Raw genomic sequence first — 14,654 nt, 5'->3', positions numbered from 1 at the left:
TGTAGGGAATTAAATTCTGAGTTGGATGGATATTCATGTTTACCTAAATAATTACATAGATACTGTACATTATAGACTTCTTGAAAGCGATGCAGTCCACTCCACTTGTCAGACAATGAACATGTTTACTATAAGATTCAAAGATGTTTATTTTTCAGGTTTTCATTCAACATATTTTTTTTCAAGTGGATAGTTTCCTGGTTTTCCCTTATATTGTTGTCATGTCCCATTCTTGCCTGACAATATTTTACACAGCAGTCATGGAGCGAAACAGTTATTATCTTAGAAAAAAATTAAGAATTCATAAGCTACTACATACGTCAGCAGTTATATGGTGATATACGTGCAACCTTTGAAATTTTTCTTTGCTCTGCAAGATGGACTGGTTGTTAAGTTGATAGGAATCCTTTGAACTTCAATTCTGAGAAGCGTGTAGTTTAAAATCAGTTTCACATGGGTTGCCAGCCAACCTTAGTAATAAATCTCCAGTATACTTGCTACTAACATGTGCCTAAGAGGGATGCCTGGGTAGCATTTCTTAATAGATTTCTCTGTATTTATCACCAGGTTTTTGTTGCCTTTTTATCTTCTGGAACGAGTGTAATAACGTCAGCATTACATTTCCATCCACCTGTTCCCACTGAAAAGAACCTCCTTATCACTGACATTGCTGAAGTGTCTTTCCATTGCCAGTTAATTATTAGGGTTGTTTTATGCAGTAATTCAGAACAACATGTGCTTATTAGAATGATGAAAAATTAGCCTTTCATTAAAATCAACTTCCTGCTTTTTTTAGGCTATTGACAGTATTCATCAAGTGGGAGTCTACTGCTTAGCGCTTGTACCAGCAAACACGCTTCCCAAGACGCCGCTGGGAGGAATACACCTGTCAGAAACCAAACAGCTCTTCTTGGAAGGATCGTTGCATCCTTGTAATGTGCTGATGTGTCCCCACACATGCGTAACAAACCTGCCTAAACCAAGGCAAAAGCAACCAGGTAAGACAAGTGAAGGCAAAGGGACTGTGGCTTAATGCTCTGTGTTCTTGGTACAGTGTGGAGCAGAATCAAGTAACTGTTAACGCAGGTGAGAATCAATTCAATCAGCTGTTCCTGTTAAACATTCCAGGTGTTTTAAGGGCGCTGTTTGTTTTGGTGGATGCTAAGAAGTACCTTCACAAAGAGTGCAAGGAAAAATGATCCAGAACCATAAGTTCGTTAAAGATGAAGACGTTTTTATCACTCTAAAGGGCACTGCTGAGACCATACTTGGAGTTCTTTCTAAGCTCCTGATCAGTCATGTTTAAAGAGGGTGGACTGAGACTGAAACAGAGAAAGATAAAATCTTGGCTTATTTGAAGGCTGAGTTTGTAAAATAGATATAGAGAGGAAGAGGACTTTTGACCCTAAATAACAGTGCTGAAAGAAGAGCAAATACTTAAAAACTGGACATTAATAAATTAAACCCAAGTATGAGGATAAAGGCTTTTATCTGAGTAGGAAGGTTCTGGATTATTCTTAGAGCCAGGTATATTTGAGGGAGAACCCTAACTAGATTTAAGATGGTTCTTCAGAAATTCTGCCACACTTCATAAAAAATATTGGTTGAAATGGTACAGCAAGGCACTGACTCAAGAGACTGAGAAAGCCCTTGTAGCCTGCTGTAGTGCAATGAATGAGAACATTTTTAGCAAATTTTTTACTTTGAATCCATTTGTGGATTTTAGTACTCAGATTAATTTCAAGGATTTCTGGATCTGTAGCCTCAACCTTAAGACCTCAGCTATGTTACACTATGTTAGACTAAGTGTTGGTTTCTTTCCACTTTGAAAACCAGCTTGGAATATGAAGTGTTTTAACCCACTAGATCTTAAATATGGGGACTATCTATCATGAATTCAGTGCAAGTTTGCCAAAAGCATCATCTTGTTTCTTTATTTAAAACCCTTGGACAAATGTTTCAGAAATCAAAACTATTATCTCAGTTTGCAGATACTGGGAATGTCAGAGGTTAACACTGACTTCCACTTAATAAAAGCAATGAAGCCTTTAATTGCAGTGCTCAGTTTGGTATTTCCTTGCTGCTGCTTTGCAAAGTGATCACTGAATTAGGATCAGTGCAGTGGAGATACCTATATACATTATGTACATTACATATACATCATATGTCACTATAGTAAAAGCAGTGCCAGGAATGCAGAAACCAAACTGATAGCATCACATTCTCCCATTTTCCATAGCTGTGACATACCCAGAGGATATTGCTTTCGTCTTTTCAAAGCAGATTAGTCTGCAGATGTTGTTTATTGTACATTATCTGGTTACTTAGACATCTCATGTTTTGACACACCACATACTGTCACAGAGACGATACTTCGACATCATAGACTAGAAGTAAAGCCTGGTATCAGTTGATCAGTAATCCATGCTGGAGAAGCAGAAAACAAAGGATAACATGAGCATAAACCTGAGACACAGGTATCTTTCCTTAATGGCAGCAACGAAACATCAGTAAAATCCACCTCATGGAGAAGTGTCGACTACAATATCTTCCTTTCTTCTAGAGTTATTATTTTTCATCAGTCTCTTCCTTGTGCTAAAAGGCTTGCATGTATTTTATCATATACCCAATCTGCTTTCCTAATCCTTGTCACTTCATGTCCATAGCATTACGGAGTTGTACAGATGCAGCTTAGCCCAAGGAACAGAAGAGAGAAATGGGAACATTGACCCTGAAGCCTGGATACATCTCATCTGGTTTTAGGCACTCGAACGGACATGCCTAAATTAGGAGCTGAATTTTCCAAACTCCTCATATCAAGGCAGACAAAATGTGTCTCTGGATGTAGAGAGCCCACACTAAGTGGGTTCCTCAGTTAGATATGTTTAGAGAGGATGAATCCAGGCCTACGTATCTTCCAGCTACTTCTGGTCCATCAACCAAAATTTGTATCAGCAGAGATGTGCTCAAGGTTTGGTGTTGTGGATAGGAATGAGAAAAATATCATGTAATGCAAAAGTGGTAAAAATAAAATTAATTTTCCTCAACAAGCAGCAGATTTTTATTAGCACATTTCTGATGTATTCTAGAAATTGGCCCTGCCTCTGTGATGGTGGGGAACTTGGTGTCTGGAAAAAGAATTGCACAGGCCAGTGGTAGAGATCTGGGGCAAATAGAAGATAATGACCAAGCCAGAAAGGTAAGCTAAACTTTTCTGATATGGCTTATATTCAGCTAGTTAGCATCAGGACACTTAACAGTACCTAGATTGTATTGTTTTTATTATTGCAGAATTTGTTGATTGCTTTTTTAAAATTCGGACTAAAATATTTCATAACCTCCTTTACAGGTAAATACAAAATAGATGTGAGAATGGGATCACTGCATTTCATCTGTATGGACTGTTTTTTATCAATATACATGGGGCAATAGAACAAATATGGTGGAAAATGTTAATGGGGCTTCTACCAGAAATCACCCTCTATTATATCTTTTTTACTAGTTCAAGTGGAGTCCAGGGAATTTTGTTTGTACATATAGTCCTGACCTTATTTGTTGTTATTTGGATCCGATAAAATTAAGCTCATTGAAATGTGACTCTTTTGGAGTCTTATGTAACTAATGAAATTAGTAAATTCCAAGCTTTATAAATACTTATATATTTATAGTATGAAAAAGAGTGAAAGCTTAAGAGTTAAAACTGTGCTTAAATTCAAAGAGATCAGTAAGAACTGGTTTATTGCTTTGAAAGTGTATGTAGTAATATATCATCATCTCAGCAGTGGCTTCACTTCCAGAGAGGATGCTGCTGCTGTGCAAAAGCACCTTGCTATAAATATGCGTGATGACAAGAGAATTAATGCATGTTTAGTGTCTTCTGGGTCTTGATGCAAAATGTAGCATATAAATAAGAAAGACATAGCTAAACCAGCAAAAAATAGTTACCTGGTTTTTTAAGCCAAAAAGTTATTTAATGCCATGGCTATCGCTCTGCTTTCTTTTAGTTCCTCTTCCTCTCCGAAGTGCTGCAGTGGAGAGCGCAGACCACTCCTGACCATGTGCTTTACACGCTGCTCAACTGCAGGGTAAGAAGCTCAGACTCTGCCGGGCTGTGGTGTGGAAAATGCCACACTGGTGTTTCAGCTGCACCGGCTCGTGCTGTGGCCAAACGAGACCTTTCTGTTTCTTTTCCCATTAATACTCAGCTGTTATATTTAATGTTCAGTGAGGCAGAAAGGAAAAGAGAATAATCATTGCCAGTTGTCAAAATATAGATTGGTTTTGTATCAGACGGTGCGCCTTACACATTTCTCGTTTCTTTTTCCACCACATATATGTTGTGGGTGAGCTGACACTGCACATCTATTTCAATACTGAATGTTCCTGTACCGAAGAGTAGCGCTTAATACTGCTCACCATCCCAATTTCCAATTTGAAAAGCACAGTCTTGGCAAAATCAAAGCATTTTCCCTAAATAAAACAATGGTTGTTGGTTTTGAGACTGGACCGTCTGGAGGGAGGTGTGAGAGTGGGGAAAGGAGATGAAGAGAAGAGGAGGTATGTCTAGAATCCAGCTAATCTGTGGAATGACCATTTACTGTATTTACAGGATATGCTTCCCCTACCCGTATTACAGTCCTGGTACAGAAGTTCAGTTTGAGGCTACCAATGAGTCATTAAACTTTTTTTTAATTCAGATTAATATTTACAATTATATGAACATCTACAGCTTTACAGATAACATAAATAAGCTTTACAAAAGTAATGTAGTTGTCTGTGGCAAAGGAAAACCTTGAGAGGTAATGTTGCTTATGGATTCAATATTACACCATTAAAATAAATGCATTCTACTCTCCTGTAAGTTAGGAGCAAAGATGCTGTGAGAAAGAGACAGTGATACGTACCATCCCATCTCCTCCACACAGGCTGTTGCTTTTGAGCTTTAAATAAGACTTCCCATGCTGGCAGAAGGGTTCAGACAGTGGGAGGGAAGGACACAATGTGGAAAACAAGCATTAACAAAATAAGTTATTGTTCTATGGAAGTCAAAAATAGGTGAAATTTGAAATTCAGTTTCTCCACTCCTTTATACTCTCAGTGTGGAGTTATCTAATTGTATGAAATTTGTTTGAGAGTTGTAATGTTTTATGGAGGAGTGTAGTATTTTATGGAGAGGAGTGACAGGTTTGGTGGAGTTTCGTCTAGCCAAGTTCTGTTACCTATCTTGAATTTTAGTTCTGATCTGTAACTTGTCCCTTTTTGTCTTCTTTCACGTTGACTGCACGCGTTGTTCTAAAGCACCCAGCCATCTTGCGGTTGATGACTAATACAAATCCTTTGAGATTAGTGTTTTCCTGTAACCCAAGCTTCTTGAGAATTTGAAAGATTTCAAAATTAGCGCAGTGCCTTGGTTTTAATGTGTGTCAGGAAGGATTGCAACACCTTTACATTGCAGGATACCTCATATGAAAGACTCAAAGGCAATAATTGCTTGGTGCTTGCCGATGATTCTTGTCCAACAGCAGGATTTTCCTTCCATGCACTTCTCATAAACTGCTTTCTACTCGTTTATGTGCAACGAGTGCCAGAAATCTTAAACGTAACCAAGTTTTGCACAAACTCACATGATACATAGCAATTCCCTTTCCGTGTCAGTGGGGCCTGTGCTTCTGATGTCTGTGGGGAAAGAAGGAGTCCTTCTCCTCATGGCTGCAGACAGACAATTTCGTGAAAGAGGAAACAAAGAGTTTAAGCACATTCCAACTGACAGGTCTAGAGTGACAAGGACACCCAGACCTCAGGTCACTTTGGCCCTGTTTAGGGCTGGACAGATGGAAGACATCTCTAGTCCAGCATCCATGTAGTTGCATATGTCTCTAGAAGAAGCTTTCATAGTGAAATGATCTCTGCGTTATTCAGAAGACTGATTAAAGTTACGTGAAGCGCATTTCAGTAAGTGGCTGTGAAGAGGATTGCAACACCCTGACTTTGCCCTTTTTATTTTCAGGTTCAGGTTAGGTTTTATTTAGGTTGTCCTCTTTGTTGACAGTGATTGAGTTTGTATATGGTTTGTTATAAAGCTTGTAAATGCCAAGTGATGCCTGGTACCATGCTGTCACATCCATTGCTAGACCATTTTCAAGCTGCTCTCTTCTCTCTCAAGCCTGTGGTCAGTAAATGCTGCGGTGGTGGTGTGTGGGATGGTGATGGTGGATAGCACCCAGCAATCAGGCCAAATGCTTATTATTCCTTGCGTTGTTAAAATAGACTGTAAAGGATATTTCTTTAAACCAGTAGATCTTCTTGCTTTCTCACTTGATAAGGATAGTGATATGGTATTTTAATTGTTTTTGATACATTGTTCTTTTGAAGTGTACATACATACTTTCTTACCTTTTTTCCTCCAGTTTTTTCAGACTCCCTATTTTTAAGTGAACATAGTGCTTGTGATAGATGCCAGGTATCTCATAGCAGTACTGGAGACTGAAATCCTCTTTTTCCGCAGAAGCCTTACACAACCAGAGGTGCAGCCCTTCCCGTACTGCTCTGTCCCTTGATCTCAGCCCAGACCTGGCCAGACCAAGCTGTAGCTGCAGTTTGTCTGCCCTGAACATTCATTTTTAGATTTATTTTCGGAGGTGTCAGGTGTGATAGAGAATTTTGTGATACAGATGTATATATTTCTCTAAATGTTTATTTGTGTGTCTGCATGTATACACATGTATATATTTTGGACATGCAAGAACTGTCACACTTATCCGATTTAAAACACTATATCTGTTTGATAATGTTGGATCAGTGCTATTTAAAGGGTTTCAAAAGCCAAACTCTGTAGCATATTGTCACTTCCCTTTTTCTTTTCATGCTGACCAGAGTTATTAAAATTCAACAAATGCCTTTCTTCTCTATTTCATTTATATGCATGTGCTCAGCTTTTGTTCCAGACTAATTCTTTTCCCCTGTCACAAAGTATTGTTTTCTCCTGTGTCTTTTGTCTTTTAAAGTATTTCTGCTGTGCCATTTGGCTGCACTCCAACATGCAGACAACCAAGTGCAATTTTCAGGATTGCTCTCCCCTGATTCTCGAGATTGCTGCAAAGACCAGAAAGGCACTTTCCTGGCTGGAGCAGGAATGCTGCCTGTGTGGCAAGGGAAGGAGTGCAGTTTACATGGGCAGAATATTGTGAAACTACTGCAGTCCCTTGATTAGAGAGAAAGCACTGTTGAGGGCAGCAGGTACAGAGAGGGGAATAGAGAACGTCCCGCTGCTTTTTCCTTCCAGCTACATTTTGGCATAAGGCTGAAGGTTTCTGTATTTAAGTTGATTGCATGACATATTGTGGCCGCTTCTCATCCAGTAACTTCTAAAGTGCAGAAGAAAATCGAGTTTCAGCACACTGCATTATCTTCTGTGACATTTGTCTTTCTTCCTGTGCAGGGAACAATAGCCAACTCACTAACATGTGTCCAGCTACATAAACGAGCTGAGAAGATAGCTGTCATGTTGATGGAAAGGGGACATTTACAAGATGGAGACCATGTGGCTTTGGTCTACCCACCAGGTAAAGAACTTCTGGAAATACCCTATTTTATCAGCACAAAGTTCTGCTGAAATACTCCCCTCTGCTGAGTGTTCTCAGATTCACCTGCTGAATTCCTGCTTGGAAGTGCTGTGTTTCGTGATGGTAAAGCAGCTATACCCAGGAAGTAATCCATGCTTTTTAGAGTAGAAATATGATGAATAAACAGCAGATGATTAAGAAATACCAAATAATCCTCACTGTTTTCTCTGTTGATCTTTAACCTAGACAGCTCTCTGTGGCTTGGATTTTCATCCTTTGCCAGAAGAGCTTTTAAGCTTGTGTTAACCGATACCATGTTTGACATTTGCTTGAAATTATTTCTGATCTAGTGCTGCTCTTTAGCATTTCACGTGTGTTGGTGAAATAAACTGTCTGATTTAAGGTCTCTATTGTGATATTTGGTTTGTAAGGGCTGCAAGCTACTAGTTAAATCTTTATAGTTTATAGGAGTAATTTCTCAGCGGTTGATAGGAGAAGACCTTTGTCACAAAAGAGGACTAGTATTTTAAACTTAAGTTTTTATTTTCTGTGTTTCACTTCCCATGAATAAAGCATTTTATTGAAGGAACCATAACTCACCAGTACTCCAGATCCTTTTCCACTGAAAGAATAAACAGCCCCCATTGTCATCTTATCACAGCCTGTGTACAGCAGCAGGGAGCTATCAAACAGGATCTTTGTCCTGGTGTCTGCTCAGCCTCCTTCGATAGCCTGAAGTGTGCTCTCCACAATCTGTCACCTGCAGTCAATATTTATATAGAACAACACCTGATTTTATGTTAGAAGCAGGATTTCAAAACAATTATTCCCTTTTTGACTCTAAAATTGCAGGTAGATAAGTCACAGCTGCATATCTGAGGTTACAAATGACATGAGAAAGACAGTATTTAATGAAACCTCCAGATGTTCCTTCTGCAGCTGATAGGAACAGGCATCATCCTACCCCATCCTTTCGCTGAGGCATCTCTCTTCTTGTAGACTCTCATTTGTCTATAAATGTAAATTTAGGAAGATAATTAATCTGTGGAAAGCAGTCTTTTTGACAGGTTACATCCTGATTATGGAAGTGGAGTTCACCTAAGTGATGATATCTGGCTGCAGCTTTGTGTGTCGCCTTTGGTTTTTCATGCTCAGAAGAACAGTACAATTGAAAGGAATCAGTGAAGCTGAACAAATACTGGCAAGGGGCTGAAAAAGAAGTCCGTTAAAGGACTTGGTCGCTCATTTAACCTTCTGACTTGAGTTCCAAGCAATATTTATGCTGACATAGGTGTCTGTGATTAAATGATTTGATTTTCAGGGGAAGATTTTTGTTTTGTTCTTCATGCAGGAATAGACCTGATTGCCGCATTTTATGGATGCCTGTATGCAGGCTGTGTGCCAATAACAGTTCGACCTCCACATCCTCAGAACATAGCTACCACGTTACCTACAGTGAAGATGATTGTTGAGGTGAGCAGACACCTGAAAACGCACATTAAAGTGTACATTAATTGGGCACTGGATTTGCGTAGTCTTTAGGAACAGTAACTTAACTGAATGATGGTGTCGGTTGAGGAGTTGTATTCCCTCCAAAAATTCAGGACTTCAGTGTGTTGCAGAGTCAACACTGCTTGACAGCACACAACCTTCTGACTTCTGCTGTCACATTTTGCTGCAGTTATGCTACTCCTTTCACAAAATATATTTGAAGTGCTTTCTCATATTTAGCTGTATGCCAAGAATGGTAGGATTCCTCAGCTGGCAACGCTACACTGACTATTGAGAAAAATCCCAATGGAAAGCTTAGCTTGACCTGATGGTGATTTGTGCTCAGCTCTCTACGTTTAATTGCTTTGCTGTTTGAAGCAATTTCCAAGTTCTGTTGTGAAGATGTTGGTATTTTGTTTCATCCAGAGAAGTGTTACTCAGACTTTTTCATTCAGTGCTTTCTGTTGGTATTTTGTCTTTATCTAATAATGCTTAGTCTTTGTTGCACATAAATAACTGCATTGTGCTTGTAACTATAGAGATAAAATAGTTGCAGGGAAAATAGCCTTTTACATCTGTTAGTTTCTAATCTATTGAATGGAATTCTAAGTCTCTGAAAAAAAGTTAAAACCACAAAGTACCAGTAGAGGTGCGAGAAATTGTCCTATTGTCTTCAGAGTTCTCAATATTTAATACCTTGGCATTCACAGTTTTTAGCCATCGGTTGTTAAAATTACAGAAGTGATGTAAAATGTGTTATTTTGTTTTTCCTTTGATGTTCAATAGCCAAACTAGATCTGCTTGATTTAATGGAAAAAAACTAGGACAGGTCTAAACTGACTTGTAATCATCATCCTTTCAGTAGACTAAATAAAACGGTGAAATTTGTTAGCCATATTAATGACTGTTTGACTTAAAAGCCTCTCAGCTCTGTTTTACACAAGATTTTCTTTCATTTTGGAAGGGATGACCTTGTAGAAATTAAAATATTGAGGCTGTTGCATCATTGGCAATGCAGTCATAAATTTCCCAGTGTGATGGGGTCAGAGCCTGCTCTGACATGCTGTATGTCTATACAGTACCTTTTGAAGTCAGTCAGAATGACTTCTGAGCAAAACTTGGCCTACATGATTGGTTTTTTGTGATGAACTGGTAGTCGTAAAATATTACTGTACATTATTAAGCACCATCTCGAGCAGTTGCAAACTTGTAGCTAAGGTGTCTTCTTCCTCCTTCCCACTGTCCACGTGTCTTTACCTCCTACTTGCTGTTCTCCAGGTATGGACATTCAGTATTTTTAATCAACCTCCTGACCTTCCAGCTAATGTAATTCCTGACAGTGTTAGTAACCAGCAACTCTTGAAATTCCTTTCATTTTGTGGATTTACCAAATCAAGATGAGCTGTGTAAGAATTGCCTTGCCTTGCCATGGCAATGACATGATTGGATTCAGGGATGCTGCAGTGGCTTTCGTTTTCTTGTCCTTTAGCTTGAAATATTTAGATTGCCCATACAGGAAAATCTCAAGGTTAGAAGAGTAAGTAGAGCTTGGGTCAGTGCTTGTATGATCCTAATTTCCTCAAGTACTGTAATAAAGCTGACCTCCATGAGATTACTGTCAACAGAAACTGATCTCTTCTGCCCAGTGGTAAAATCTAGTGTACATATATCTACTGGTTTCCTTAGGCTGAACATTGGAAGTTCAGTGTGGAATTAAATGTCTGAGATTCCTTCAAGAAAAGAAATCTGTGTCTGTGCACAGATTTCAAAGTCCGGGGAAAAGAAGAATGGTGCTGCCTGTTTGGTTTTTCCTCTGGACGGTCTTCAGTGATTAACATATACATTTATATAAAAGTGATTAACACTTATCATATAACAGTGATTTTCATATTTATGTTTGACTGAATATTTCCATAAATATATTCATTTTACAATCAGTAAGAAGTATTCTTGTAGTTGCTATTTGCATATTTTTAGAAATAGCAAATCGAAAAGGAGAACACCCTCAGCATGTGTCTTCTAAAATTCAGCGCAGATGGTATTTGCAGGGAGCTCCCCATTTCATTTCTTAGTGCCACTTGCACCGTTTTTGGTCTGGAGCTACTTTTGCTGATATCAGAAGAGATCCCAGTGTTTTATTACTAGCACAGCAACTGGGAATATATGCCTAACATAAATTTGACTTAAGATAGTAAGGGTTTATATGAAAATATTGTTTATAAATCAAGATATATTAGCATCACACAGGAAATGCTTTGGTCACAGTCTTCTGTACAAGCATTCTGAGTTGATAACTGATACAACGTATTGGAAAAGTCACACTCTCACTATTAAGGTGCCTTTAGTTTCATTACAACACTTCTCAAAGTGCAGTTTTCATGTAATTTGTAAAACTCGCATGACTCTGTCTGCTTTGTGAGCTGCATTTTTTGTGCATCTTTCCACCTCCTGAGTGGAAAGCACAAGACTAATATACCTGTGTCCTGTTCTGGCAGAAGATAAATCGTGGTCTTGCACATTTTCATGGGAGAATTAATCGGTATCCCATTGCGTTATTATTTATTTCTTAAATTCCTAGGTGAGCCGCTCTGCCTGCTTAATGACTACACAATTAATATGTAAATTGTTGCGGTCGCGAGAGGCAGCAGCAGCAGTGGATGTCAGAACATGGCCTCCGGTACTAGATACAGGTGAGTACCAAGGCTCGAGGACCTCTGTGTCTTCTTTTATCATTGTGTTTGTCAAACACTCCAAGGTCTGACTGTCATGGCAGTAAGATACACACATTTTCTTTCTCTCCTTTTACCAGATGATTTGCCAAAGAAGCGGCCTGCACAGATCTACAAACCGTCTAACCCTGAAACGCTTGCTTACCTTGACTTCAGTGTCTCCACAACTGGCATGCTGGCAGGGGTAAAGGTAGGGACTTCTTGTTCAAGCTGCCCTTCCTGCTACCATGCCTGGCTGGCAGGCAGTGCATTACTGCTGATTTGTAACTCCTCTTGATTTTTGGTAATAGAAATTAAATTGCTTCCTCCTTTGCAGTCATCATTTGATTCCATTAACATTAGTTCTTTTATACTCACTATAGTAATGTGTATGGCAAGTTTAGCCCCTCTCCTCCTCAGTGTAAACATTTCATTCCGACACTCCTGCGGGTAGCCCAGTAGCTTGTCTGCCTGAAGTATTCTTCAACTGAAGCATCTATTGTGTCCATTTTATGAGGGAGATGAAACTCAGTTATCATTTTCGTACTTGTTCCAGTCCCTGTTCATTGTTTCCTCCTTATTACAACTCATCTGCTGGCCATTCCATTATTCTCTTCTTCGTGCAATTAAGGGAACTGCTGCTGTCTCTTGTTCATTCATCTGGTACAATATTAGAGTAAGCAGCAAAAAAATCATTGATGGATTTGTTTGATAAGCTTCGCCATCTTGAGCTCTTTAAATCTCTATTCTGTTATTTTCTCCAACCCTCTAGCCATAATTCATCAAAGCTGTTTTATCTGGCTGCTGACTTACATATTATTCCAGTGTTGGTTTCACCAACAGGCAGGCAGAGGTAAAATCACTTTCTTATTCTTACCTGTTACTTCTTTACTCCTATCTGTTGCATATCCAAGGATTATTTATTATTTTATTATGTATCACACTTATAGCCTATATTGAATTCCTCACAGTCTTTGGCATAATCTATCTATTTTCAGAAGCTGTCAGCATACTTTATAAACAAAGCAAGCCTCATATTCCCAGTTTTCAGATAGAGAATTTGAAGCACAGAGCAGTGAAGTGGCCAGCCCAAGGTTGACTGATGGTTAAGTGGCTGAGCTGGCTGATGGTCACCTACAGGACACTGCTGGAAGTTACACATCCTCCAACTTGAAATAGCTACAGTGCCTTCAGATGTGGAGTCATCACTGGGCTCCTCAATAATCAATAGAGAGAAGCAGGGACTTTTAAGCTGTAATCTATCTGAAACGTCTATTTTTGAGTAGGGTGAATGTCACATCAGTCTTCACTTATTCTAAAGGAAGCCTTAAATGGTTGTTTTGGATGCAGCCATCTGTATTGTCAGCTCTGAATTCTACCTTATCAGACTTGCAGAAATGACTGCTAACTATGCAAATCAGTATTTGGAGAGCTTCAAAGGTAGTCAAAAGCAGGGCAAGTCGAAGAACCTTTTCTTAATGTGTCTAAAGGGAAGTACAGATAAATATCTCAAGGAATTCTTGATTATCTTCTGATATCTGGGTCACAGAGCCTCCAGATCACTGATTCAGCAGGTTTACGTAAACAGTTACCATCTACTAGATCATCACTAGTGATTAATTAATTATAAAGTGATCGTAAGAGGCCACAGGGTTTATATTCATAACACCATGGTGCTGAATTTAAAAAACGGCTAAACAACTGCCTAAACATGTGGCTTCTGAAAAGCTGATAAATGTTTTGTAAATGCTTTGGAAGTAGTAGATTGCACTTAGATTTAGTCTCAACTTTTTCACTAGCTTGCACCTAGTATGGTGTAAAAATTCACAGAATAACACCACCCTTACAGTGTTCAGTTTAATCCTGTGCCAAAAAGTGGTCTTGATTCAGCTAGAGTAGAATTACTAATCTCTGCAAGCTGCAGATGGCCGCCATGTGGACACCTGTTTTGAGCTGGTCCTTTTGCATCACCTGGAGCATGTCCAGCCTCAGTTATGGCTCTCATGGGCAACGGAGAAAAAGTCACTTCTGGGGCTTTATTCCTCTGCTTCAAATCAAACAAATTTTACCTTACAAGTGCCTGTTCCCCTCCACTGGCTCTAGCAGTATGTAAGGCAACTAGCTCAGTATGTGGCAGAGTTCAAAGGTCAAATGAGTTAAATCCAGTCCAGGCTGTATTTCTAACACGGGGATCTTTCTTGTTATTAGCAGAGAGGACAAAGATCGAAAGATCTAATTCTGTTCCCACTTGTAGTTAGGGATCCTGTAGCCAGGATGGGTGAGTGTGGAAAACATCTTAACACTAGAAAAAAAAAAATCAGAAGAATCTCCTTTTGATCAGGTTTTTTGTTTCTGCTTGTTTTATCTCTGAGCTTTCTTACCAGGAGTTTTAAGAGCCTGTTTCTCAATTAGGAGCTGGATAACATGGAGACATTTTCCAGAACTTTTACTAACTTTATTGAGCATCTTTATTGCCAAATGATTAGGTCCTTAGTACCGTTCTGCATGCAAAATCCTCTTCAGTTTAAAAAGTGCATTGGCATTTTTTATTTACTGTATTAATAAATATGTACTTAGAAATATGTTACTAATGATCAAGAAAATACTTCCAATTACATTCAGATCCTGCAGTCGTTCATGCCTTTGTTCTTCCGGAAAGATTAACTTGTTGTTATCATCAGCTTTGCGTACAGCTTGGAGCACATCCTTAAACAGCTTTCTCCCTAAATCACTTCAAACTTATCATTCATTCTGTCTCCCCTCCCCTTTCACGGTTGTTTGGATGCCCTCTTGAAGGAAAATTATATTTTCTTAGCTATAAATTACGTGTGTGTTTACACTGAGCACAAAGTCAATATTTATTTGTTTTCTTTATCCTGTAACTGATTTAAGC

General features: G+C 38.9%; 1 protein-coding gene across 2 annotated transcripts in view; it reads left to right on the top strand.

The window, feature by feature from the left end:
- The window catches only part of DIP2C (DIP2 disco-interacting protein 2 homolog C (Drosophila)), a 139,293-nt gene that overhangs the window by 79,656 nt on the left and 44,983 nt on the right, over positions 1–14,654 (top strand). For both annotated transcript variants that reach the window (XM_010182260.1, XM_010182262.1), the window contains 7 exons: positions 797–998; positions 3,090–3,199; positions 4,005–4,085; positions 7,439–7,562; positions 8,914–9,035; positions 11,632–11,743; positions 11,863–11,972. In XM_010182260.1, the coding sequence (XP_010180562.1) occupies positions 797–998; positions 3,090–3,199; positions 4,005–4,085; positions 7,439–7,562; positions 8,914–9,035; positions 11,632–11,743; positions 11,863–11,972 (861 nt within the window). The remainder of the gene's footprint in view (positions 1–796; positions 999–3,089; positions 3,200–4,004; positions 4,086–7,438; positions 7,563–8,913; positions 9,036–11,631; positions 11,744–11,862; positions 11,973–14,654) is intronic.

This window comes from Mesitornis unicolor, unplaced genomic scaffold, assembly GCF_000695765.1.
Source record: "Mesitornis unicolor isolate BGI_N332 unplaced genomic scaffold, ASM69576v1 scaffold2004, whole genome shotgun sequence".
Classification (NCBI taxonomy): Eukaryota; Metazoa; Chordata; class Aves; order Mesitornithiformes; family Mesitornithidae; genus Mesitornis; species Mesitornis unicolor.
The sequence above is the reverse complement of the archived record's forward strand: the minus strand, read 5'-3'. Positions and strand labels throughout refer to the sequence as shown.